A 27293-nucleotide genomic window follows, 5' to 3' on the forward strand; every position below is an offset into this window, starting at 1 on the left:
ATCTTTTAAAAATTCACTTTAATCTAGTCATGAGATTTTACAAACATTTGTATGCAGTCAGGGACTAATTTATAGCATGGTTTCTATTCATCTCAGCCATGAGAAAACACCATAGCAATCATTATTAAAGGTCTCCATCCATAAATTACTTTTATTTCTCATTAAATGAGCACAGAGTCATCAGCATATTAATAACAGATATGTTTATTATTACATATCCATCAGTGCGGCTTTTAATACCACTTGAAACATGCATATCATCCTAGAGACGAATCAGTTTTCCAGTGCTTCTTATCTGATAGACATTACTGCAAAGCCATTATAAATTACTGAGGAGGTATTTGGTTAAAAAAATAAACAATAAATCATACTGCCCATATGAATCAACTCTTGTTATTGAACAAGAGTTTAACAGTATTTATCTGGTAATTCCTATGTTAACTGGAAAACATCACAGATGTATTGCCATAATTTTCTTTTATACTGGGTGCAACCTTCTACATATTTTTGCAGTTTTATAAAGTCATTCATTATTTAAGCAGGTAGTTTGATGCAAACATTGTATCAATTTATCAAAGTCCAACAAACCTCTAAATATTTTAAATTAAACCAATTATCAATGAAAAAATCCCTGAACACACGTAATTTTTTGAAAATCTGTTTTTTGAAATTTTATAGTCATGGCAGTAAAATAATTCTCTCAAATTAAGGCACTAAAAGGGCAACGCAACTCCCACTGAAGGTGTTCTAAGAATAATTTACATTTCAAACAGTGCATACATTTCTTATATGTTTGTTAACTTAATGTCTTTATCACTTAAAACCACAAAGAAACACATTATACAATTACAGAAATGATGTACCCCACAAAATGCTTTTAAACTTGGTTCTTTTGTACAGTTAGTTCCTAATGTCTCTAGTAGTAAAAATAACTCAATATGGCTTGGCAAAAATGCATAGATTAAATGTAAATTTTTTTTTTTCTTCTCCCATTCCCCAATCTACAAACTTGCTGAAACACATACAGTATTTTGTAAAGCATAATGTAAGATATTTATTTTCCATCAAGTCCACCATGGGCAATCAACAGTAAGGCTTTTAAATTCTACAGTGAGGGCACTGAAGTCAAGTGATACCACTGCTTTCTTAAATAGTTTTGTATAGTCTTGCAAGAGCACGAAAACTGAAGTTATTTTTTTAAAAAACTTTCAGTTGTCTCATTTTGAGATATTTTCTTTACTCCTTCCATGAGCTGATCTTGATAGTGACAGCCATTCCACTTGAAAGTGAAAGTCTCTTCCTCTCACTGGTATGAGGAAAACTGTTCTATCATGATTGACAGGCGTTTTTAGAAATTCAAAAAGGCAGCACCTTTTTAAAAAAATATATCTAGCTAAGCTTTCCCTCAATTGTACTTGCATTACATAGTAATAATTAATCTAATCTACCTGTAGGCAAACCCGCAATAAAAAAACAAAAAACAAAACAAAACAAACAATCCTCAGTGTGCTTTTGTGCCAAAGCAAGGACAGAAAGACAGCAATCTTAACCCTGAAGCCTGTGATATTTGTGTCAAAGGAACAGCCTGTCTGCTCTGCATGGTTAGAGACGCCTGCTTCATCAGGTAGCATCCCGCACAATTCCACAAGGCACTAGGTCACGTGGTTAACTGTTGGGGGGGAAAAAATTGTAAGTAATGTGCTCAGCTGATAAATACAAAAACAAAACTTGAAAGGAAAGGTACACATACATTATATATAATAATTAAGTAATACACAAAATTTGGCAAACAGGAAAAGGGGAAAAAATACACCATTATCTCCTTTCTGCTTCTATTGTTTCAAACACATTATTCCCCCTACAAAGCTGTTAGCCAATTTTAAGTACTTTAGATTTATTCAGCTTTTATCCTGTACAGGAGAGGCTGATACAGGGTTCTACACAAAGAAGACCAGAGTGAGGTAATAAAGCACTGAAGCAGTATGGCAGCTGAGCAACAGAGGAGGAGGAATGGATGTGAGTCAATCCAAAGAATTAGACTTGGTTACTGATGATACGGAATGAAAGAAACAGGATAAATTAAAGATGGTTTTAAGCCTGCTTGGAAGAGTTGGGTGACATTAGCAGAGACAAATCAGTTCTAGACTCAAATATCCCTCTCAGTAGAGGGTTAACACTCTAGGGAAAGTTGCTATTTGGTATAGGAGAAAAAACATAGGCTTAGAAACAGATAAAAATGGGTTCCAATGACTATGCCACAAATTGGCTGTGTGATCTGTGCAAGTTGTTTAATTTCTCTGAGTCCCAAGGTTCCATGCATTAGAGAACTTTGAAGATAGCATAGCCACTTCTCAAGAAAGGGTTTAATTATGCCCTGCAATTGTTCATTTTACCATATAAACTTTTTTTTTAATTTTGTCGAAAGTAAGTAAACTACCCTCCCCCAAAAACAAGAAAAAAATGGGTACTTAACTGGAAAGTTTATTTGCAACAGTGATAATGTCAAATAATTTTGATTTTAAAAAAATCTATGCAAACATAGTTAAAATTAAGATGAGCAAAGTTTCACATGAACCTGTTTATATTAAAAAGGGATAAACAGTTGTTTAAAACAGTAAGGGTGAAATATGTACCATGTATAACAACCAATGACAATAAAACCTGACATGGAACTAAATAAGTACAATATTTATAAATATTCTGAGCTTTAAACAGGCATCAGTTAAACTACTTTGTAAAGTCGTTTTAAGTCACATATAAAGAACCAACTACAAATGATGCCTTTTACAGGGAAAAGAACAGTTTGATTTTGGGTTTTGATAGCTATTATCCAGTCACTTAGTATGAGAAAGGTTAACACTTCAATCCTTACCTAGCTTTTCCAGATGTATTTTTGACCACTTTCCGGAAAGACTGATTTGCAGTGGACCTTGTAGAAAGTGTTCGAGGGGATGCACGCACAAAACCAGATGGTGGATTCTTAGGGATCTTCTTTACTAAATGAGTTACCCATTTTTTTTGTTCATCCTGAGAACACGCTAGCAGCAGCATATCTCTTGCTGATGTTACATCATAACTTACTATTTTAAGAAAAAAGAGCACAATCAAAGTCACATAATACTTAAAGGAGCCCTCTCAAAGGTTCATAACAATTTGAAAAGATTTACTACGCTTAATTAAGCTTGGACAGTATCTTCTCTTTTTAATTAAGTTAGAAAATTTAAAGAGATAACATATCATAACCCAGTAAAAATTAAGGAAAATCAAAAAATATATATGTGGCTCCACCAGTGCCAAAATATTACATCTTATTATCTCTTTTCAACTTGTTACAGGAAGTGCTACACTTGAAGAAGTTATCTTATTAAATGGTATAAGAATCACTTTCATGCCTTACCTTTACATGGAGAAATCAAGTCCTCTTTCTTATCTATGTGGTCTCTGTGGCACTTAACATGGCATCTTCGACACTCCAGGGCAGGGGGTGGCTTAAAAACATGCCAGAGAGGTTTGGCACAGGCCTCACAGTTGGCGGGAAAGTGGTAGAGTGTAGGAATGAACTCATGGCCTTTGTGATTTTGAAAATTTGTTTTTTCAGCTTGTTGTACTGGTTCCACCTCTAAGTCTTTTCTACATTCACCTTCATTTGCATACAGTATCTACATTCAGAAATGGTAAACAGAAGATTAAAAAAGTCTGCATCCGCACATACAAGTTTCAAATGTATAAAAGTATTTATGTATTTACATTTACTTCACAAATACACTTATTACTTAGGTAAAGGATCTACTAAAATTATAACTTCAGATTTTTACCTGGAATATTTTAGGAATTTCTTCAGTTTCAGCTCTGTATACATCTCCTTGTGTTACAGGACGAACATGAAACAATTTACTAAAATGAAAAGAAGTAAGATGTAGACAATTATAAAAACACATTTACAGTAAAAGACAAAAGCAGGTATTTCACTGAAGAGAACACAGAGGTGGCAGATAAGCATAGGAAAGGATTAGTTATTAGAAAAATGTAGATTAAAATCAGAGTAACTTTCACTATACACCTATCGGAATTTTTAAAATAAAGATAGTAATAAAACCAAATGCTGGTGGTGATGCATAAAAACTAGATCATTCATACAACTGTGGCAGAAATGTAAAACTACAGAGCCACTTTGGAAAAAGAGTATGGCAATTTCTTACAAATCTGTATGAAAACTGGTACACGAATGTTCAAAGCAGCTTTATCTTTAATAGGCCAAAATTAGAAAAAAACTAAAAAAAAAAATGGTTAAACAAACTCTTGATATATTCATACAACAGAACATTCAATCATGAAAAGAAAAAACTGTATCTTGGATGGACTTCAAGGGAACTACACTGAGTGAAAAGCATACCTCAAATGTTACAGACTATTTGATTCCATTTATATAACATCTGTGAAGTGACAAAACTACACAAACAGAGGACAGATTAGTGGTTGCCAGGACTAGAGGGGCACAGGAAGGTGCCTCGATGGCTGCAACAGGACACGAGGGACCCCCGTGCTGGAGCTTCTCTGTGCTTTAGCTTGGGCCTCTTTGACCTATTATTTAATGACCAACATAATTATATACTTTTTGAGATGTTCTACGAATGTAATACCAATAAATACTTGACATTTACAAAAAATGCTTTTCAAATACATCAATCAGGTATGGAATATTTTCTCTCTCATATTTTGGTAAAAGTAGGATTTAATATAAAGCTGTTATTTAAATTTGTTAGGGAAAGAAGTTTACAACATAGTTTAAATAACAAAATATAAACTAAATGGTAAGTCTAAAAATAATTTAACACTCAACAGACTTAAGATTGAATAAAAGGCTACTTACTCAATGTCCAATACCATAGACGGATTGGATTGTTCCTTATCTTGTTCATCATTATAGAACAAAATTTTTTTGCTGCTTACCACAACATACTAAAATGAAAAAAACAAGGGGAAGAGAAAACAGCAGTATTAACTTGGTTTAAAGTGGTACTATAATACTTGCCTTTTATGTCTAAATTATATTGTATCAATCTAAAAACAATGACAATTAATATAAGTTCTATGATTTAAGAATAAAATATACAACAAAATATCAACTAGAAAAAATGAGATATATGGTACCTGTTTCTTCCAGCCATATCTTTTGATATTTCCTCTATTTGGTATTGAAAGCCAACCTTCAATTCTTGATTCTAGAAGGAAAAAATAATATATAGTATTCTGTCACAAAAGGAAAAGCTATTACAAGCTGTCTGACAGCATGCAGCAGCAGGCATTGGAACACAGCTACATGAGTAAGTGCTAAAATCTGCTCTTTCATGCTTCAATCACACAAATCAACTTTAATGGCCATACAAAAATTGCAGAAAAAAATTCCAAGCCACTTTCCCCTTAAAATTAACTTTCAGTACTCAATCATAAAAGTATGAAACAATGACAATACCCTTAACAGCCAGGCAAGACTGGAATGGATTGCAGCTTAAATGGGATATGATACAGAAGACTTTAAATATCACTTAACATTGATACAAAAGTACTGAGCCAAAAAAAGAAAAAATGCAGCAAGTGGAACAGGTCAGAGGCATGATTTACACGAGAGAGAGCAAGCAAAAGTACAGAAGTGTCCTATTACTCACAGAAGACAAGAATAGAAGATAAATAAATAAGGAATGCAGGCAGACCAACTAGATATAAAGAATAAGAGACAAGCATTTTATTTGTTTTCTCAGTACAATATTCTGATAAACTTTCTGGTAAAACATTTATAACAATTTCATTGAAAGTGTCCAAATTTGGTTGGGGAGGGGTTCCTTAATTCTAGTGGTAAGTCCAATTACAATTCTTAGCAAACTAAAGAGGTATAAAGCCTTTAAAGTTTGTAGTATCAGAATAAACAGTAAAAGAACACAGAATTCAGCAGGTAAAACTGCTAATCTTTTACCAGTTTGCGCCCACCAGAAACTCTGATTAATTCAATCAAGGCATTTTATAATTATTATCATTAATGTTTAAATATATTAAATACATACTAAATATAATTAATGTTTATGATTCAATTTAGAAATTATTATTTTATATCAGGTGAGAGATAAGACCATAATTGTATTTTTTAGATCTATTATATTTGAAACACAGAAGAAAAGCAACCAACTTTAAGGTACAATGCTATAATGTGACATTATACCATTGTTTAAATCATGACCCTAAGGGGAATATATATTATCTTCCTCTGCGTAACTTAAAAGGTGTAAAACAGTTTGGTCTTAAAGTAATGATAATAGGTAACATTTACTATATATTTATTATTTATCAAGTACAAATAATACCTCATATATAATCTATATATATAACCTCATGAACATAGGATATTACATTCTCAGGAATATAGGATAAGATGGGTCCTCCTATCATCCTCCATTTACAAATGATGAGACTAAGGCTTAGCAAGGTGAACTGACTTGCCCTAGGGTAACCCTAGCAACTGGTAAAGCTCCAGGGTTCACCCAGGCAATCTAATTTCTGAGTTTCAATTCCTAGAGCATAGTGCTAATCTTCCCTTAGACAAACTCTGCAGTTAATTGAATCAGGAGTGATCTTGTTCCAGCTTCTTCCATGTACCTAATGGCCTTTGATTTTGTTATTCTCCTTCATTTAGTTGTTGAAGTGGAAGAAATTAATAATGAGAAACTTCAAAGTGATACTCTTCTTCTCCCAACTTTTTTCTTAGTTAGCATTATTATTTTGTTCATCAATAATTAATCTGTCCCATTACGCAGTTCCTTGGAAATTTTGAGAGCAGGGTACCACATCCGAGCACTTTTATACACACACACACACACACACACACACACACACACCCCCAAGGCATCTGACACACAGAGTAGGTACCTGATACACCGTTTAAAAAATTATTATTCTGCAGTTCTTTCTTTCTCAGTTAGCCAAGTAAAGTCACCTTCTATTTAAATAATGGTTGTAATTTAAAAACCACAGGGCTAATTTATATTCAATAACATACAGAAGGCTGCTGATCATTCACAAATATTCTAATTTACAAAAGGAAAAGTTATTGCTAGGAAAAGTTCCCTTCAGTGTGCCAAAGTCCATTTCATACCAGTAATTCCTCACTAAAAATAAAAGACATAAAAGCCATGGAAATCTTGACATTTATACAGAATTGTGTATGCCAAAATATCCTCCTTCCAAGCTATTTCTCTATGAGAATAAGTGCCAGAAATATATAAGCTTTCTGGTTGTAAGTTTGGATTAATTTGCCAATGTTTTCTTTGAATATACTGACTGAAATATATTTTCAATGAATTGTTGTATGTTGCCATTTCAGTGTTCCTATAGAAATTTTATACATCAAAGGCATTTTATGAATTAAATAAGCCCAATTTTATATCTTCCCTAATTGAAATAAAATGAAGAAATCAGAAACTCAAAAAAGGTGCTGAAGATATATGAAGGTTTTTGCCAGTTTAAAATTATTTTTTGCCAAAAATGTTATAACAGAATTTTAGTCTTTCCTTCCAGTGAATTCCCTTCAGAGAAGCAAGTAAACCAAACTCAGTGATTAAAAAAAATTACTTACTCTTGTCTTATATGCAACTTAATATACCAGTTTTTTATTCAGTTCTTTAAAATTTTTTTTAGTATGTAAGGACCTCCTTTAAAACTATGACCACCTGTGACCTAAGTGGCAATCTGAAAGTATAATATTCTAAATTCTTTTATAATACAAACAGAAATCAGCTTCTCCAGATAAATAAATGTTGAGGACTTCTAAGTCTAGATTATTATCAATAACATACTACAGAAGTACAAAAAAAAACTTGGTCCCAGGTTTCATTTATTTGTAGAGCAATTTGAACTTAAAAAAAAAATTTAGATGTGTATTATTGCAATATGAGCAATTAACTCCTTTAAGAGTTAATTATATGTAACTCATATAAAAAAGAGGATAATGTAAGAAAGAGGTGTAAATCAGTATCAAATATAGCCAATTCAAACATCAAGGCTAATCTCTGAAGACTACCAAAGTTTACTTAGATGAACTACATATTGCTTAAGAAACACAGCTACAGAACCATTCCAAAAAATTTAAATTAAGAAGTGATATAAAAAAGAAAAAAATATCAATCAATGCTCAAGAATTCAGATGTACTGATTATCTCCAATCATTGATCAGTCTTCCAAACTAAATAAAATTAATCATTACCTTCAAAAAATCTTTCAGACATGTGAATGATAGGTAACTCTCAAATTAAGAATGAATGCCAAAACTTTTTACAATTCTTTCTAGATATGACCACAAAAACTTAACTTTATTTGCCAGAAGTCTAGTAAACAGTAAGACTTAATATAGACTTTCAAGTTACTAGTACTCTTGCCTGGAAAATCCCATGGACGAAGGAGCCTGGTAGGCTGCAGTCCATGAGGTCACTAAGAGTCGGACACGACTGAGCGACTTCACCTTCACTTTTCACTTTCATGCATTGGAGAAGGAAATAGCAACCCACTCAGTGTTCTTGCCTGGAGAATCCCAGGGATGGGGGAGCCTGGTGGGCTGCTGTCTATGGGGTCGCACAGAGTCGGACACGACTGAAGCAACTTAGCAGCAGCAGCAAACAGTAAGATATATGATACAGAGGCAAAGTAACTTTGATAATAATTATCCATAATTTCTACCTCCAATATGAAAGTCACAGCCTCCGATATGAAAAGGTGCAGCACTGTAAAGACCTCTGTAAAATTTCAAATTCAGAACACAGTAACAGAGAGATACCCTGACTGGTCAATGGAGAATGGCCACCAGCACCTTTTTTCTCTTTTTTTTCCCCTCCACTTGAACTTTGAAAATCTTAAAAGCAAAAATCTCTCAAAATACACAGCTATACTAAGTCATATACTCAGAATGGAACCAGTAGAAGCATTTAAAAATTTCTTTGCTGACTGATCCCTCCTGAATCGACTTATTAGATCAGGATTCTGAAGTCTAAATGGATATCTCACCTAAGTTTGCCAGTCAAACCACCTGATGATGCTTCGAGTTTAGCCTTCCTGAATAAGCCAGGATGAAATAAAACTCATTACCTTCCCCCAACCTCATCTCTCAATTCAAATCCTCTAGACAGTATTCACCAAGTCAGTCTCTGAAATGTTTAACCTAATACAAAGAAAACCAAGGCATACATAGTAAGACATTATAAATAAAGCTGAAGGGAAATGGATGGAATAAAGACAAAAAAACTTTTGTTGAACGCAGGACCTCTCCAGTGAGAGCACAAAGCCCTTATGACTAAACCGCCAGGAATTTCCATGTCATACTCTTTCTTAACTGATGATTGGGTCATAACTTTACAATGATGCTCAAACAACAGCTGAAGCTAGAGATTCTTATTAAATCCAAAGTGATCCTCTGATAAGGAAGTGAAGCTACAAGATTTTCAACAGGTTGGAGGTTTCAGAGAGCCAAAAATGGGAAAACGGAAGGAATTTTTTGACCATTGGAGTAAGAAATATTTATTCCCTGCCCTTCCCTTTCCAGATACCTCATTTTGAGCTAGCAAAGCCACAAAAGAATGACTATTACATAGAATACATATCAGAAGTGAATTCACTTCCTATTTTGAATTTCACTTTCTTGACCAATAACAGTAACATGAAATTTTCTAGGTAGTCTATCAAGTTTCTTATTTCAAATTCTCAACAACAACAAAAACAAGTAATATCTGTTAACACAGATCCTTATCATATCAAATGTGGTGATCTGTATCTTTCTTTTCATGCATTATTCAGGAAATACATTAATTAAAATCTACTTCAAGTTTAAGACCACTTAAAACTCTCAAGATCTTGAACTAAGAATATGTAGTACATTAAATTGGTGTGTCTGTGTGTGTATATGTATACCTTTAAAATTCATAATGCATGGTTTAGTATTTATAACCTATTAATTTCTAAATTGAACCTACATCATGTGTACTGCTCATCTCTGTTAAAAAGACATAAATGTATCCAAAAATGAGGCAATACATAGTATTTTTTTTTTTTTTCAATTGATTCTTCACTGGGAAAAAAAAAAAAGGAAAGAAGAAAAAGTCTGACATCCTAGCTCCTCACTTTTGCATTTACTTCACTCCCTGCCACCTCTCTGCACCTCCCAACTGCTTTTATCTACTTCTCCAAATTTGAAACTTTAAGTCTGGTTGAAGTTTATCACTATAGCACTAGGTAGGTTTCTATATAGAGCTGCTATGGTTCTGATTATTAAGTACAGTTCTTAGTTTCAGCATAAAAACACATAAAACACTAAACAGCTGCTACACATAAAAACATGTACAATTTTCCTTAAACACTGAGAGTTGTAGCAGCAGTTTTGACTTTCACCATAGGGATGGGCTACTCAATACTGATTCATAAACTTCAGGTTTCTATTTAAGAAGAGCCATTCAGAGCTATTTTAAGAGCCTAAGATTGTTTATGACTGCTTTTATGCTATAAAATGCACTAAGTACGCAAATATCAGACTCTGGGCCATCAGAAACATAAATCCCTTCTTAAGAATTCATGGACAAAATGACAGAGTTATAAATCCAAATAAAAGAAATCTACATTAATTCCCATTCTGTTTTAGCAAACCTGAATGAAGTAACAGCAATTATTCTTACCTGGAAGGTTTCCATCAGTTTCATCAGCACTGGGAAAACTAGCAACACTTGTAGAATCTGAAAGGTCCAACAGTTTGGCACGCAGCTGCTCAATGTCACTCTCTTTGCTGGCCAGCTGCATCTGAAGCTCATTCTTATGTGTACATTCTTCTACCAATTGCTATTAAGAAGTACCAAGATAATATAAAGAATTAAGTTCAAATCTCCAATATTAGAAACTAAGAATCAGTGTAGTTATAAAATATGTAACTGAGAATTGCTAATACTAAAAACTGACTATAAACTTCACGAATGGTTACTACCACAGATTGTACTACAACTATAAAACTGCAAGTTCTCTTCCTCAGTAATACACTGCATGCATAAGCTCCTTTTCTCTTTGCTTTAAAAAAGTATTTTGTTTTTTTTCTTCTAAAACACAAAGCATTAAAAACCAAAACCAAACACCTGTTAAAACAATAGAAAATGCTTTTATGGTTCCAAATGGAAGTGTAAAAGATACAGAGGAAAACCCTTGGTGGTTTCTCCAAAAGTAGCATTTCTAATCAAACAGATGCTAAGGGGTAAAAATTATTCAAGTTATAGTTAACAGAGTATCTTCCTAGTTTGTCAAGATCATGGTTCATATTACAGTAACAATAATCAAACTGGGAAGAATATAAACCTAAGTATGCATTTTTTATACTGAACAAACTAAATAAGATAAATAGCTAGGTATATACAGTAATAACAAATGCACACACACAACCTTACCGCTTGCATTTCATTCAGCTCCTTCTGATGTTTCACTACCATTTGGTTGAATTTCTCTCTTTCCTGGTTGAGTTCAAGTTGGAGCTTTCGATTTTCTTTTTCTTTCTTTCTCAAATCCTGCGTATTTGCTTTCTTTCTATCGATTTTAAAGTCCTTTCGATTCATTATTTCTGCCAACTTGTTAACAGCCTATTATGATATTAAAATGTTATTAATAAGGTTCTTCATTGTAGCTATTCAATTTAAGCCTCCAGTAAAAAAATTTTTTTTTTCCTTCAAAATCAGGAAGCAGGACTTTTTGTGTGTGTGAAAATTAGGAGAACCTAATAAAGTTTGGAATATTGATAACCGGTAGCACAAGTAACTATTACTGACTCATCTCTTTGTTCAAATGTTTAATAAGAACCAGATAGGCTTACAAAAATCCAGTTACTGCTCAACAATTATTCAGCACTTACTATACTGCATGTAAACTAGATATAAGGACAGAAAATACAGTTAACCGCAAAGACAGCCTAGTCTGGCAGAGGAGCTGGAAAGCAAGCATGACAGTGCTGAGTGGAAAATCAGGAAAAAGAAGCAAGCAAGGTGCTACGGAAGCAGTACCTAATTGAGACTCGGAGAGGTCAGGGAAGGCTTCCAGGAATACCTGCATTTGTGTCCACATGTGTTTCTTAAAAAGACCAACAGGAATCGAATGAGCAAAGAAGAAATGGTATTAAGGAGGGGAGCCAAGGATGACACAAAAATTAGACGAAACAGTACACAGGCAGAAAGGCTCAAGATAATTTTTTTCTTTTAGACAAGTAGGAGGGCAGGGGGACAAGGCACCATACTCAGGCCCTCTTGAATGTGAAAGAGGTTGTAAATATAGTTGAGGCTAACCCCTTTTGCCAGAAGGAAAAAATATATTCTAAGTAAGACAGGACTGTTAAAAAGCACAGGAAATTAGCTACGTAAACCAAGAAACATAAGCTATGGTATATCTGTCCTGTAGTAGTTAAAAAAAAAAAAAATCAGATTTTTCCATCAAGATAGAACAAATCCCTAACCACTATCATTTTCATGTAGATTAGATCCCATCGAGGATAAAGAATCCTTGAGTAATATTTTTAGTGCAGTAAAAGCTTACGTCACTGAACTCATAAACGGCTATTTGTTTTTTTCCAGTAGTAAATCTAACAAAAAAAAACATAGAAGTATAACGTGAAGAACATGAAAAGCTATTATAGTTATCACTCATCAAAGACTATCTCTGCTAAAGCCTTCTCTTTTCTTTCATCTACTGGGTGCATATCCTTCTAGACTTTTCCTAAAACAATAAGTAGATTATATATAAATGTTTCAATTTTAAATGGAATTTTGCAGTACACTGTGTGCTGCAACTTGCTCCCTAAATTTAATACTGTATTAAATATCACAGTAAATATTATTTTTCTGTGTCATTACATGTAGATCTACTTCAATTATTTTTAATGGCTTCTTTGCATCTCTTTGTATGAGTTAGTTTTAGTTTTTCACTTTTAAAAATAATGTAGCAATTTTATTTCTGTATACTTCTTTTGAGAATTTATGGAAGTATTTAAATAGGATAAATTCCTAAATGAGCACATACTGGGTCACAGAATATGCACGTTCAAATGCTTTCTTCTGTTAAATTGTTTTTGTATGAATGAACGTTCCCCATGTGCTTATAATACTCAAAGTTGAGTACAATGACTCATTACAACCTGTCAATTTGATTGTCAAAAAGATATCTCATTATTGTTTCCATTCTTATTTCTTGCTTTACTACTGTGGTTGAACCTTTTCTGTTTTGGTCACGCCTTGAGGCATGTGGGATCTTAGTTCCCTGACGAGGATCAAACATGCGCCTCTTGCAGTGGAAGTACAGAGTCTCAACCACTGGACCACCAGTAAGTCCCTATGTTTGAGCCTTTTAAAAAAATCTTTACTGCTTCTTTTTTCTCAAGTGTCCCTTGGCTTTTTCTATTTTCTACTGAACGTTTTTCCTATTTGCAGATCCTCTTTATATCTATCCATATATGCTATAAATACTGGTCCTAGTTCATTTTCTTTCAACTAACATTCTTTTGGAGTATGTACAAGAATAAATGTCCATCTTTATCTTCGTGGTCTACGTTTACAGAGAGAAGTAAAATCTCCACTGAAGGATTTTCAATGACTATTAAGTGCGTTTTTGAAAAATTACTTTAGTTGAAGGATTACTGAGAGAGAACAGATTAGTGGTAAGGAGCTATAAGTACAAAATATTTTACTGTAATTAAAAAAAAAAAAATCAACTGAGGTACACAGTACCTTTTGAATAATTAAAAACTACTGGATGACTTGGTACAATGACAAGATATCAAGTTTTAGTGTAAAAAACTGATCTAGCTGCAAAATACAAAGCGAAATGATACACCACCCCTTTTAAGTTTCTTACTCCCCATTCTTCTCTTTCTTTTCATTCTGCTCTCTTGACTTCAGTCAAGCATATGCTTTCTCCTCATTAAGTTTTCCTACTGTCAATTATGGGTCCTCCATACAATCTAAAACATATTTTTTTACTAATCAGATAACTAGACAAATTAGCTTTCTTAACTCAACTGAAATCCTATTTCCTAAATAAGACTTCTATATTTAATGAAAAAAGAATATTACATTATTTGTTCCAATGACTTGACAATCTCAGTTTTAAGAAAAAGGAAATGAAGAGCAAATATTAACTTCTGAATATATGATACTCAAATACAAACATATGGGGAAGGCTAAGCGCATGTATACCTGTGTTTTAAGGGTTCGTTCTGTATTGATATTCTTTTCAAAGGCAGCTTTAAGGATATTGATCTCCTCCTCCTTCTTCAATTTATATTCTGTCAACAAATTATATAAAATGTCATATATAATATGCCATTAATTTCTGCCTTGCAAACTAACAATGTCCTTCATTATTCAAATTAGTATATACTACATAGTAACTTTCAGTACCTTCATTAAATAATTCTTTTCTTCAGTTTATTGAGGTATAACAAATAAAATTTTAAGATTTTAAAATGTACAATGTGAAGAATTTATATATGTATACACTGTGAAAGGATCCCCCCACAATCAATTTAATTAACACTTTTATCACCTCATATATTTACCTTTTTATGGGGGGAGTGATGGTGAGAATATTTAAGTTCTCTAAGATAATACTTAGGGGCTTCCCTGGTGGCTTAGACAGTGAAAAATTCACCTGCAATGCAGGAGACCTAGGTTCGATCCCTGGGTCAGGAAGACCCCCTGGAGAAGGTCATAGCTACCCACTCCAGTATTCTTGCCTGGAGAATTTCATGAACAGAAGAGACTGGTGGGCTACAGTCCATGGGGTCGCAAAGAGTCAGACACAACTGAGTGACTAACCCTATTCAAGATAATACTTAAGGCTACAAAAGTTATTTAACATATGAAAACAAATTCTTCAAAACCCTAACACACAACAAAGATTTACCTCTGAACTTGATTTTAACGTTACAATTTTTTAAAAAAATCTTACATACCTTCCTCTGCCTTCCTCATTTTATCAGTTAGCTCTTCGTTTTCTTTTCTTAATAATTCAATATCTTTGGTTAGCATGCTATTCGTTTCTTCAAGCTAAACAAAGCACAGAAAGGTTGAAGTTGTATAGTCTCTTTGGTACTCTCATATTTAAAGCAATAATCTTTAAACAAATACTTGCATTTTCCATAGACAAGGACAGGTCAGACTTTGCTTAACAATAAAAATGTTTGGTTTCCAGTTTGAAATATGTGGAAGTAATTAAAAATATTTTAAAGTAACTGTTAACTTCCAAAAATTATTTCAGTGTCCATGTATACATACATAGTCATACAAATGAAAGGAATACAAGATGTAATAAAATAAGAACAAGACTAAAAACTAGGAAATGTACATTTAGTTCTCTGTCTCTGTGACCCTCAGCAAGTCACAATCTTTTTGGGCCTCAGTTTCTTCATCTGAATAACGATGACAAAAAGGACAATTTAAAATGTTTAGCTATTAGCATAAATGATACCACTGTGGGCCCATATATTTCCTCCCTATTTACTCCTTCCCTGACCCTACCCAGACCGTACTATGTGATAAAATCACTTCTTTGTCATCAAGGGCTTTTTAGGTAGTAGATATTATTTAATAATCAGAAGTGGCCTCTATGCTCTGTAGTCCCCAAACAATGATGAAGACCTTTGCTGACATATTCCTGATTCCCACAAGACTAGTTACCCATTCTTAGGAATTAGGAACGCACTTCCTATTTTTAAGCACATACCTCCCATACCCTAGGTTAACTAGGTCCCAATGGTCCTCTGGTGGTGTGTAGTGCAGCTGGGAATGCTTCTAGATCATTTTCTGCCCAAACCCACTCCATGATTACTGGACCCATAGTAACCTGTCCAAAGACTGTACAGAGCTGCCTGCCTTGGCGTTTTAGTCTAAAGATACCTTCTCAGTTCAGTGGGCACTTTTCATTCTCTCTGCCCTCCAACAATTACTTTCAGTAATTTACTTGTTCCCCATTCTATTTATATGACTGCATTTAATCTTCATCAGAATCCTATGACATAGGTATTATTTTTATTTTATAGTGAAGAATCTGAGGCTTGAAGAAGTCAAAGCAAACTGCCAAGATGACGTAACTTCTTAGGGGCAAAGCTGGGGTTTGAATCCAGATCTACTTACACCAGAGCACTTGATGGTGGCTTTACCACCAAGAAGAAAACTCTAATTCCCCTTTCTAGCCCCATAGTCTATTGACCATACTATACATTTTAGGAATAGACAACTGTTTGTAGTAACAGTTTCTCTATAATGGATTTGTACATATACACAAGGAATTTTTGTGGATATCCACATCCCAAAATTGCATCTCTGAATTTTACAGAATTTTGGCCATGAAATCAGTTGCAATTTATTAAGATAATAAAGCAAATGAATTTAAGGTTAAGTATTTCTTCACATAAAATATATTAAGATCTATAACAAGAAAGGGGGAAAAAACCCAATACACTGAATAAGAATTTCAATTATTAACAATTATTTTACATTATATAAACTATTTTATATATGCATACAAGTAGACCATTGTGTGTAAGGAAATACTCATGCACATACACTTACCCAAACACTTTAAAATGTGGCCTGTTTAGATTTTTCAATTAATTTTAATCACAAAACTTAGCTAACTATCACTTACCCGACTAAGAGTGTGATCTTTATCTGTAATCTCTTGTCTATTTCTTGAGGCAGCTTTCTTGCTTTCTTGGGTCAGTTCAAAATACTGTTCTTCCAGAAGCCCTCGAGCCAACTGCTCAGATTCAGCCTTTGTTTCCGCTAGATCCAACTGAGTAGCAAGAGTTTCTCTGGTAGATTTAAGAGAAAGATGAGTATAAACAAATCCAATTCATTCTTCCAGCTTAACTATATGGTTTTATTTAATTGATAAAAGAATTAACTATTCTATTGCTTAAAACAAACCCTGAACCCATTACAAACTTTCTAGAAAAGTAACCTCTCACACTTGCAGTCTATTCCTGAAAAGGAATTTGCTGGGATCTGGAAGGAAAGGCAGCATGGCACAGTGGGAAAGTCACTGGCTTGTAAATCAAGAGGCCAGACCTAGACCCTGATCCTCTTCTATCCCCATTCTATCCCATTGGGTAGGGACACTAGGCAAGTTCCTTACACTTATAAGAACTCAACTTAATCAAATCCATTAAATGAGAGAATTAAGCTACATTATTTTTGAGGTCCCTTCCAGCTCTGAAATTTAATGAGATTATGAAGATTTATAAATAGATTGGCAAACCACTATAAACTATTCTAGGAATGCTGCTTGGGAATTACCCTTTAAAGCCTTTCAGAATTGACATTCGGACCACGACCAGATCACTGCAGTTTGCCTGCTCTTCCTAGGAAGAGAAACTGTCTTCAATAAGTTATCTCGGTCATAACTGTAACCTCTACATACAGTAGATGCTCAATAAATGTTTATTAAATAAATGAATGACTTCTACCTACTTTCTATTAAGGGAGTAATACAAATAAAATTTTCTGTCTCAAGCCTAAAGAGGAAGACATATAGTAACTATAAAAACCAGTAATAATATCCATTCTTTTGTCCAACAAATATTTAAAGTTCCTATGTGCCAAACACTGTTCTGGGATTTAAGGCATACAGCAGTAACAAACTCTTTGCCCTCAGAAAGTATATATTAGCAAGGTGAAACAATTTAAAGAAATGAACAATATATAGTACGCCACAGAGAACAATAAAAGGAAAGGTGAAGAGGCATAAGTTGTGGTCACTATTTTATTGAGGGCGATCAAGAATGTCTCTCTGCTAAGCTGATATCTGAGAAAATAAAAGGAGGAAGTAAGACAGGAGCCACGCAGGTATCTGGGAATGCTTTTAGGCAAAGGAAACATCTAGTAAGAAATGTTCTAAAGGAAGCTAATGTGAGGGGTGTCGGGGGTGGTTGTGAGATGTGATAAGTGAATTGGGGAGAAAGAACAAGTGTTAGAAGGCTTTCTAAAACAACAGAGGGACTCGCTTTTACTCTGAGCGCTCCATTTTAAAGAGATCATTCAGGCTGCTAGTTAAAATCAGACTTAGTAGGGGGACAATGGCAGAAGCGGCAATACAGTGGCAGAAGCAGTGAGCAGACACCTGAAATAATCAAGACTGGAGACAATGGCAATTTGGATCAAGTTGGTAAATGATGAAAAGTGGTGAGAAATGATCAGATTCTGGACAGGCTTTTTAGTTACAGCTAGGCTATATTGATAGATTGCATGCAGAACGTAAGAAAAAAAAGAAGAGTCTAAGATGACACCAACTTTTGGATTTAAGCAACTAGGACTAACAAAACAGCTAATATGGACAGGAGGAAGACAGCAAGGAGCAGGTGGGGGAGTAAGGCATTTTTCTGGACATGTTATATATGATATGCTTGTTAAACACTCTAGTGGAGATGTCAGACAGCTGCATTTACAAGTCTAAAATTCAGGGGAGAATATACTTGTACACTGATGTTATTTAAAGCCATTAGGCTGGATGAGAACAAGCAGGGAGTGATCCCTTGGGCCCTCCATAGTTTAAAGGTCTCAGAGATGGGAAACGACAAAGGAGCAAAGACGGGTGAGGAAGAGGAAACAGTTCTACAGGCGGAAAAGAGTTCGGTGTCACAGAAACCAAATGAAGCAAATTCAGAAAGAGTAATCAATGATGCCAACTGCTGCTATTAAATAAGATAATAGTTAAGAACTGACTGACTACAGTTCTTAACTATTAGGAAGCCCCAGGTGACCTTGAAAAAGGTTATTTTGGTAGAGTAATGAGTGCAAAGTTTTGAATGAGCTCAAGAAAGAGTTAAGAGAAGAGAACCTGAAGGTAAGTGGTATGTCACTTTTCAAGGAAGCTTGCTACAAAAGGAAGCAAAAAATAGGTTATTATCTGTAAGTAGATACACAGTTTAAAGAAAAGGAGGTTATTTTTTAAGAAAATGTTTACTTCTATGCTTATCTAACAATGGAAATGACTACAGAAAGGAAAAAACTGATGCAGGAGTGTAACTGATTCACTTTGCTGTACACCTGAAACTAACACAACACTGTAAATCAACAACACTCCAAGAAAAATTAAAAAAAAAAAAGAAGGAAAGATGAGAGAATTATCAGAGTTACAGGCAGAAAGGGATGGGATCGAAGGGCTGCCTGTTAGGTCAACTCATGTTAATTTTGTCTATTTTCATGAATCAGAAGGAAGGTAGGATTTACATGTACAGCTGCAGACAGGTCAGTGGCTGTGTTAGTGGAAGAGAGCAGATGTCCTATGACTTTCAGGAAACAAGACTATTTGCTGAGAATGAGAACAAGAAGTTGTTGATTTGAGGAGGGAGGAAAAGGTAAGACATACAACAATACAACAATGTGAGAAAACTAGCTTCAATGTCTGTTCTTACACTATCCAGCTATAAGCAGTTATTAAACTTAATAGCTTTATAAGACTGCCTCCTTGTAAAGCCCTAAGCAAACATGCAATAGAAATTAATCTGCCTTATAAAACTAAGAGGAAGACCCTAAATATCTTTACCTAATATAAGAATTATAATTTGCAAATACTACATGAACTATTTATATACAAACAGATGTTTGAAGATTGAGAGACCTTTGAAAACAATTTACTGTCATAATTTAGTGAATCTCTGTACAACTGCTATAGTGTTAAAGTACCAAATTATTTCTTCACCATAAAGGCAAATTTTAGTCAAAATTTAGTTTGATTTGTTCTGAATTGGGCCAGTAAGATTTGTTATTCCACTGCCATAAGAATAAAGACACATCTACTCTCTATGTTTACACTTAAAAGTTAAGAAATCTTTGCTGTAGGACTGATTATTGTTCTAAAGTAAAATAGACATACTTTTCACTTTGTAGTTCCTGTATTTTCTTTAAGTTTTCTCTGTTTTTTTCTTCAATTTCTTCCTTAAGTTCCTTTACCTGGGTTTTATAAAGTGTCTGCAAAACAAGTGATAAGAATAAATAAGTGTACTGATGGGGTTAAAAAACAATTTGGTAGTTCTTTATAAAGTTAAACAATTAACATATGATCTAACAACTCCACTCTGAAGTATTTACCAAAGACAAGTAAAAATATATATCTATACAAAGTCTTACACATGAATATTCATTGCTGTTTTATTTTATAGTAATAGATGCGGAGGTTATAGAGTAAACTTCCAATTGTGAAGTCAATTTTTTTTTTTTTTAACAACACTTTTTAGTTTAAAAGATAAGGAAAAAATAGTGAGGACCAGCAAACAGCTGTGGAGTATGACTTTTACACTGTATACTTAATTATCCCTCTGAGAAACAGCACTCCTCTAGGGGAAAAATGCATTTCTACAAGAATGCAATTGAAAGAAAAATGATGGCTAGCTCTGGTTTGTTTACAATTTCTAAAATGAAATAGTCCATTCTGCCTTTAGTAATCAGATTCTCATTTCTCCAACTTCAATTACTGAAATTTATATGTGGAATCAATGAAGAAATAAAAATAACCTGATCTGAAAGCCAAAACTAAAGAAAATCTTAAATTCAGCTCATAATAACTTATCAAATTTAGCAACATCTAACCCAGTCCTTACAAGCGAGAGAATAAACCAAAACTAAAGACAGTTAATAGTTTTTATTGTTTTATAAAGGCAAAAATCAAGAATCCATAAGAACCACCACAAATCACTTGGACATCCATCCCCAAATATGGAGGCACTGAAAGATTATCCTGTGGAAGCCTACGGACAGGAAGGTGTGCTTGATATTATAGACCACTGTGTTGAAGTCACCCCACACACTGAAAAAATGAAGGCTAATTTACATTCAGGGAAAAGGTTTTCAACAATCTTGAATTTTTTTTTTTAATTTAAAAACATATTCCAGGGATTGTATAATAAGCCAAGAAGAAACAGACAAAAAATGGAAAAGTCACCAAGTTTATTAGCATGAAGCTCGTAACTGCATGAAATTCCATAGAGCTCTAACAATACCCAGATTTTTTACTGAGGAAACCATTACTTCCAATATTGTTCATACTTGGTTTCTTGGGCATATTCAGCAGTGCAACTCAAACTGTGTGTATTTAATTACACTGCTTAAAGGCCATAGTAAAGGTGGCTTGCCAGTGAAACAGAAACGGAGCAGCTAAATGTCAAACTGAAATGTAAGGGCACAAATTTGGCAACCAAAAATTCAGAGTTTTCAATAAAGCCTCAAAGCAATAGCTATAAATGCTTATCGATAGTAGTAATGAAAATAACCTGGCCTGTAGTAACAAAATAAAATGATTTTTATGGAGAAAAAGCATAACAGATTCATAAAGTGCACACAGAGCCAAAACAGGAAAAAGTTCTTGAACATTAGTTATACCCACAACTATATGCAGCGAGAGCTACATACACATGTACGAAGGCCACTGTGATGTGCACACGTGAACCACACATGGTAATACTGGCACTCTAACACACCAGACTTGGTACCAGGCAGACAGAACTCTCAACAGACTCTTCTAAGTAGCTCCAGTTTGAAAGCAATTCTGGAAATATTTGCACAAAAACAGTCATTTCTTTATAACTTAGACTACCAACACAGATTCAGAAATGACATGCAGAGAGGGGGATATACAACGGGAGAAAACTACTTCATAGTCATTTGAAAAAGAATCACAGTTCACATTAAACATCTAAACCCCTTGTTAAGTCAGCTTTGGAAACAGTCTACATGATAAAAGTGATTCTCACCGAGAAATACTGCTCCGCTTCCAGCTGATCCTGCAGCTCCCGCATCTGCCCTTCATTCCCTCTGTACTGTCTTCAGACGAAAGAGAAAGCAGTAAACAAATGCTCCTACTTTACTAGACTTTATATTATTCTTTGCTTCTTAAAGTTGCTAAAACAAAAAGGTTTACTAAAATAACCTCTGTTTAAAACAAATCATACTTTGTTGTTCAGTATTACTTAACTAGTTATATCCGGTTAGGACACACTGTCTGGTGCCATTTTGCTCCTTGTAAAATGATACTATGAAAAGTAGAGGGAACTATTTTCTACTGAAGTTCACTTTCAGGAGAATATTAACTGTGGATGAATCTAAATGCAAAAGTAAAATGATATTATTTTGGTAAATTTTTGTAGAGAACAGCTTTCTTAGGGTACATTTAAAATGTCTTATGCAGTAAGTAGACTATGAAAAACATGAACATATTAAATAAATGATAGGAAAAATTTAGTACTATATTTTATGGTTAATTAAGCACAAGGGTGGGGTGGAAATAAATACTCAGATATGGAATAAGAAGGGAGGCAATAACAACAGCTGACAACATAAAGAGAGATGTACATATACAGAATACATATATGTAAATATATATACCACTCACAGAGAGAAAAGGACTCAAAAAGTCAAGATACACAATGCCACCCAACACACAGCTATTCAACAATGAACAATTCTGTCTGCAGCGGCTGGGTTTTCATATTAGATGGTAAAAGCTTTTTACTTTCAGCATATGGTTGATAGAAATTATTAGTTGAATGTTGAGTGCAAGTTACTGTGGGAGAAGAAAATTATAAAACACCTTATTTGGTGAAAACAGTGGCTCTAAAGGGGAAAAGAATTTCACCAACATAAAGTCAACAAAATTGAGAGACAATTCTACACAAGAGTTACTGTGTTGTACATGAAGCTGGCAAGTGAATGTAACATAAATTTGGAGGAAATAAAATCCCATCACTTGGCTTAAGGCAACCCCATCTTTGACATTAAATCTCTGAAGCATGTCCTTACACAAATTCTGAAAGTCACAGTGACACCTTGCTGTGTCTCTATTTCAAGTAAGCAGACACATCACATCTCAAGAATAGAGAAAAAGGACACTGCATTCTGAGATGAACCAAAGAAACAAACACACACAGGGTCATCATGTCTAATTCTAGTCTCTAAAGTAAAGAAAACTTGAATATTTTCTGTAAGGTACTAAATCCTTAATAAAAAGGTTATTCCTGATGTTTGTAATTCTACTTTGATGACAGATAATTTTTGTGGATATGGAAAAAAACTGTTTTTCTACCATAAACAGACTTATTGTAAAGTCAATAGTCCTGATCATGTCTTTTTTACCCCCTTTAATAACTGCATTTTTTTTTAAGTCTGCCTTTCCAAAGCCTGAGCTCCCTTGCAAACCTTTGCAAATAAATTCTTTTATTTTTCCTGAACGTTTTTTCCTAAATCTTCATTTCACAAACTCTAAGTACATAATCTATACACATATAAAATATCAGACACATAAGCAAATGCTGAACACACACAAAAAAGAACTCAAGAATGTTATTTCTGAGACTTACTTTGTAAGCTGAGCTAATTCAAATTCCAATAATCTCTTTGCTTCCAATAAAGTATTTATTTCCTGTTTCATCTGCTTTTCTAAACCTTTTAAATTGTCTGCCTCAAATGCTTGAGTCTTCAATTCATTTTGTAACAAAAGTCGCTTGTTTGATTCCTGCTCCAGCTGTAGCGTTAGATTCTTAACCTATGAATGAGAAAAATTATTGGGATCGTAAATTTGTTTAATAATTTATTAGACATTATTTGAATGAATACTAATCAAACCTCAAGTATACTATTAACCTCAAGTACACTATTTCCTTATACAAACAGAAAATATCTGTATTCTAAAGAGTCTCCACTGTTTTATGCATTTATTACTGCAGAATTTAGTGTTAAATCAAATTAATTCCCAAATTTCAGATATGAAATCTTGGAGGGAAAAAAAAAAATCTGGTTTCTTTATATGGTACCTGTATGGAAATTCTGGAGGAGAAGGTGAGTATAAAAGTTACTTTTGGAGGGACATTCCTAAATGGTACTTATTAGTTCATTCAGAAATGTTTGTGCTCTAATCTACAGCCCTGCAAAGTTTACCCCCAAAATTGAACATATATTGAATTCAATTCAATAAATATTTATCAAGTACTTGTTGGGCCTAAGGACTAAAATGTTCCAAATTCTTACACTGGTTACAATTTCCTTCATGATCTGTTGTTACTTTTCTGGCGCTGTCCCTGGCCATTCTCTGAATCCAACCATACTCCTCAGACCTTCCAGTGTGACACACTCTCCATAACTGCACAGTGCTTGCACAGGTTATTCTTCGTCTTCCCCTCTTCATTTATTCCTTCTTCAGCTCTTAAATGTCAAACCCTTAGTGACGTCTCCATTAACCTCCTGAACATCATTAGCCCTGATACTCCTAACTTGGTATGTCCTTTTTAAGTATGTTATGCTTGTCATGACAATGTTAATATCTGTCTTTCCCCTTGGATTGCAAGTTCCACGGAGGTCAAGCCCAGAACTATCTTATTCCGTACCTTATAGCTGTGAACACAGACATATGTAGGTAATTTTATTCAAATCTCCACCATGTTTAAATTATACTGACTTTTTCATCATAACAATGATTTTTTCCTTTATAAGATGAATGAAAGTCAGAATTGTTTTTCTTACTTCATCCTCCATCCTGTCTTTATTTTCAATCAAATGCTCCAGCTTCTGCTGAGATTGCTTCAGATCAACATCTAGCATAGAGCACTGCTTCTCAATCTGAACAACCCTATTTTCAGCCTTCTCTCGAGCGTCTCTCTCCTCCTTCAGCTTTTTTTCCATCTCTGTGAAAGAAAAAGTTACAAATATACATTTAACGAAAAAGACTACTTTAATACTTTCACTTTCATGGGCTGCATAAGACACCTAGGTGTCAAAAACCCCTACTGTTAACATCCTGGGATCTTTTAGAGCTATTCATTACTGAAGTTCTAACATTATGAATTACTTGTATAGTGGGATATTTAAAGGAAGAGAGTCATAAAAATGTAACAAATACTTCCAAATCCAACACTTGCCCAAAGATATGAGAGACTATTTACTGCCATTTTCAGACCAGAAGGTGGAAGCACAGCTGGAAAACAAGTGGAGTGTATAAGGAGAAAAATGGAGGTAGTTCAGACAAAAGTAAAAAAAAAAAAAAAGAATAAATAAGGTTGTGGTTATTAATGTATACCTAGCACTGTTTCGTAAAAGTTTCAAGAGTTTTAAGGCTGTGATATAAACAATTTTTACAATGCATATAAAAGATTTCATGATAGTGTAATACTTAATTACTATCAGAAGATACCAGTCTATAGTGAGGTTCCTTTCTTGATTAACATCAAAGAACTAAGGTTCTAGAGGTTAATTTACTAGGGTCCTGAAACTCTTGAGTTGCACCATCAGGATTCAAATTTAATATGTCTGCTATCTCACTTTCAGGCTGTCTTGTCTAGGTGACAAAATAGAAACCACCAGAATGGGGTTTTTTGAATAACTCCCAGATTTCCAGCTTGGATGTTGAATGTCACTATCATCCATAGCCATGATATTTCCCACTTATTAAAAGCTTTCTGTGTACAGGCACTTTAGTGCATTTTCCCCATCTAATTTTTTGCAAGAGTCATAAGAGAAGCTAAAAGGCAAAGTAGATTTGTCTGATTACAAGCCTGGGCTCATAAAAACAAGATAATCATTAACTAATACAGTAAGAATAGCGGGAAGAGCAGGTTTGACAGATAAGATCACAAGTTTATCTCTTGAATAAACTGAATTTAAGGTGCCAGGTGACACTTCAGCTTACAATAGGTTACGAAGTGAGTAGAAGGTGAAGAAAAGGAAGACATCTTTTTAGAAATCTGGCTATAAAGGGGCGGAATAAAATAGTGGCAATTAGGAAGGACCACAGGTTGCTACAATGGTTTGTCCTTTTTTTTTTTAAACAGATGAGAAAGATTTGTACATGTTAACAACAGGAAGGGATTCAGTGGAGGAAAAAGGTTGAGAATAAAGGAAAGAAAAAGTAATTAAGGTGAGATAAGAGACTGGATCTGAGTATAGGTAAAGGATCACGCTCTGCTAAGATGAGAAAGATGATAATGAAGATGGTAAAGGAGCAGGACAGCTTGACCAAATCAGAGAATTAGATTCTGAGGAGTTCAAGTCTGTGACTTCACAGTTTCTTTTTGAAATAGGAGAATGTTCACCTAAAAGCGAAGTGATAAAGACATGGCATAGGAAGCTAGAGAAGAAAAATTTAGGGGAAGGAGTTGATGAGTGACATATATAAAAACAACAGCTCACTTGAGGCTGAGGACAATGCACTGAGAAAACACCCATCTAAAGAACTAGCTGAAGCAATGAAAAACAGCTGGCTGGTCTGATTGAGGGTTGCATTTAGAGGCATAATTCAGTGGAAATACAAAGAAATAACAGAGTTGAAGGTACAAAGCAAGAAAGGTGAATCAACAGACAATGAGTTTCAGAATGCATCTCAAAGAAAACAAAGGAAGGGGCTGAAAAACTGGGAGAAATGAGAATACACTGACTTTTTCAGGGAGAGGAGGGTAGTTAGGGAACAGAGCATGGTGGAGTAAGGGAACCAGCAGGTGAAACTTATTTTAAGAAAAGGAAGGTTCAAAAATGAAAAAAAGGAAGGCTCCCCTTTCCCAGATCATCACTTATAATGTTCAAGAGTTTAAACTACTACACAATGAAATTTGATCAAAATCAAAAATTTTTATTGTAATTATTTAAAAACTAAGCACATAGAAAATATTAAAATTGACACTTACCACACATTGCAACAGACTTTGCCTCTTCAATAGATTGATGTTTGTCAGTTAAACGAGCTTTGGTTACTTTATGTTCATTTACCTCTTGTTCTAATCGTTGCTGTAATGATTTAAGCTTGTAGTTTAAATCTATTTCTAAGTTATTCTTTTCCTGTAAAATGAGAATGGGAGTCAAGTACTATGCTGTGCAAAAAGCAAATCGTTAAATCTTACATTAATTTTATCTCTTAAGAGATAATATATGAATCACATTGGCTTGAAATATTACACTACATGTACTTAAATACTTTTACTCAGAACATAATTTTATGTTTTATTTCTTGTGCACTTCACACTATCTATAATATCTTTGAAAATCACAATAAGCACATATAACTAAAAACAAAATATCACCTGTGTCCTCCACCCTCCCTTCCCATGCGAATCATTAGCCATGGCTGATAGCAAGGCAGATTTCTATTATATTCAGGAGGGTTCACTGAGAATATCAGAAAAGAACAGGACAATTCTTCAGGTCATTTAAAATTTTTTGCTACCATTTAAAAAACTAATCTCTATTTACATTTGCATTTACACCTAGGTT

At 34.0% G+C, this 27293-nt stretch overlaps 1 protein-coding gene across 2 annotated transcripts in view; it reads right to left on the minus strand.

Annotated features, from left to right (window-relative positions):
- Window positions 1–27293, minus strand: part of ROCK1 (Rho-associated, coiled-coil containing protein kinase 1) — a 124383-nt gene continuing 97090 nt past the window's right edge. For both annotated transcript variants that reach the window (XM_010828908.1, XM_010828907.1), the window contains exons 18-33: window positions 26711–26861; window positions 24558–24718; window positions 23399–23583; window positions 21797–21866; window positions 19924–20018; window positions 16696–16861; window positions 15002–15095; window positions 14244–14332; window positions 11457–11645; window positions 10704–10863; window positions 5152–5222; window positions 4871–4959; window positions 3816–3894; window positions 3398–3659; window positions 2873–3080; window positions 1–1669 (exon numbers count right to left, since the gene is read on the minus strand). In XM_010828908.1, the coding sequence (XP_010827210.1) occupies window positions 1666–1669; window positions 2873–3080; window positions 3398–3659; window positions 3816–3894; window positions 4871–4959; window positions 5152–5222; window positions 10704–10863; window positions 11457–11645; window positions 14244–14332; window positions 15002–15095; window positions 16696–16861; window positions 19924–20018; window positions 21797–21866; window positions 23399–23583; window positions 24558–24718; window positions 26711–26861 (2073 nt within the window). In that variant the 3' untranslated portion in view covers window positions 1–1665. The remainder of the gene's footprint in view (window positions 1670–2872; window positions 3081–3397; window positions 3660–3815; window positions 3895–4870; window positions 4960–5151; window positions 5223–10703; window positions 10864–11456; window positions 11646–14243; window positions 14333–15001; window positions 15096–16695; window positions 16862–19923; window positions 20019–21796; window positions 21867–23398; window positions 23584–24557; window positions 24719–26710; window positions 26862–27293) is intronic.

This window comes from Bison bison, unplaced genomic scaffold (assembly GCF_000754665.1).
Source record: "Bison bison bison isolate TAMUID 2011002044 unplaced genomic scaffold, Bison_UMD1.0 scf7180017864498, whole genome shotgun sequence".
Lineage (NCBI taxonomy): Eukaryota > Metazoa > Chordata > Mammalia > Artiodactyla > Bovidae > Bison > Bison bison.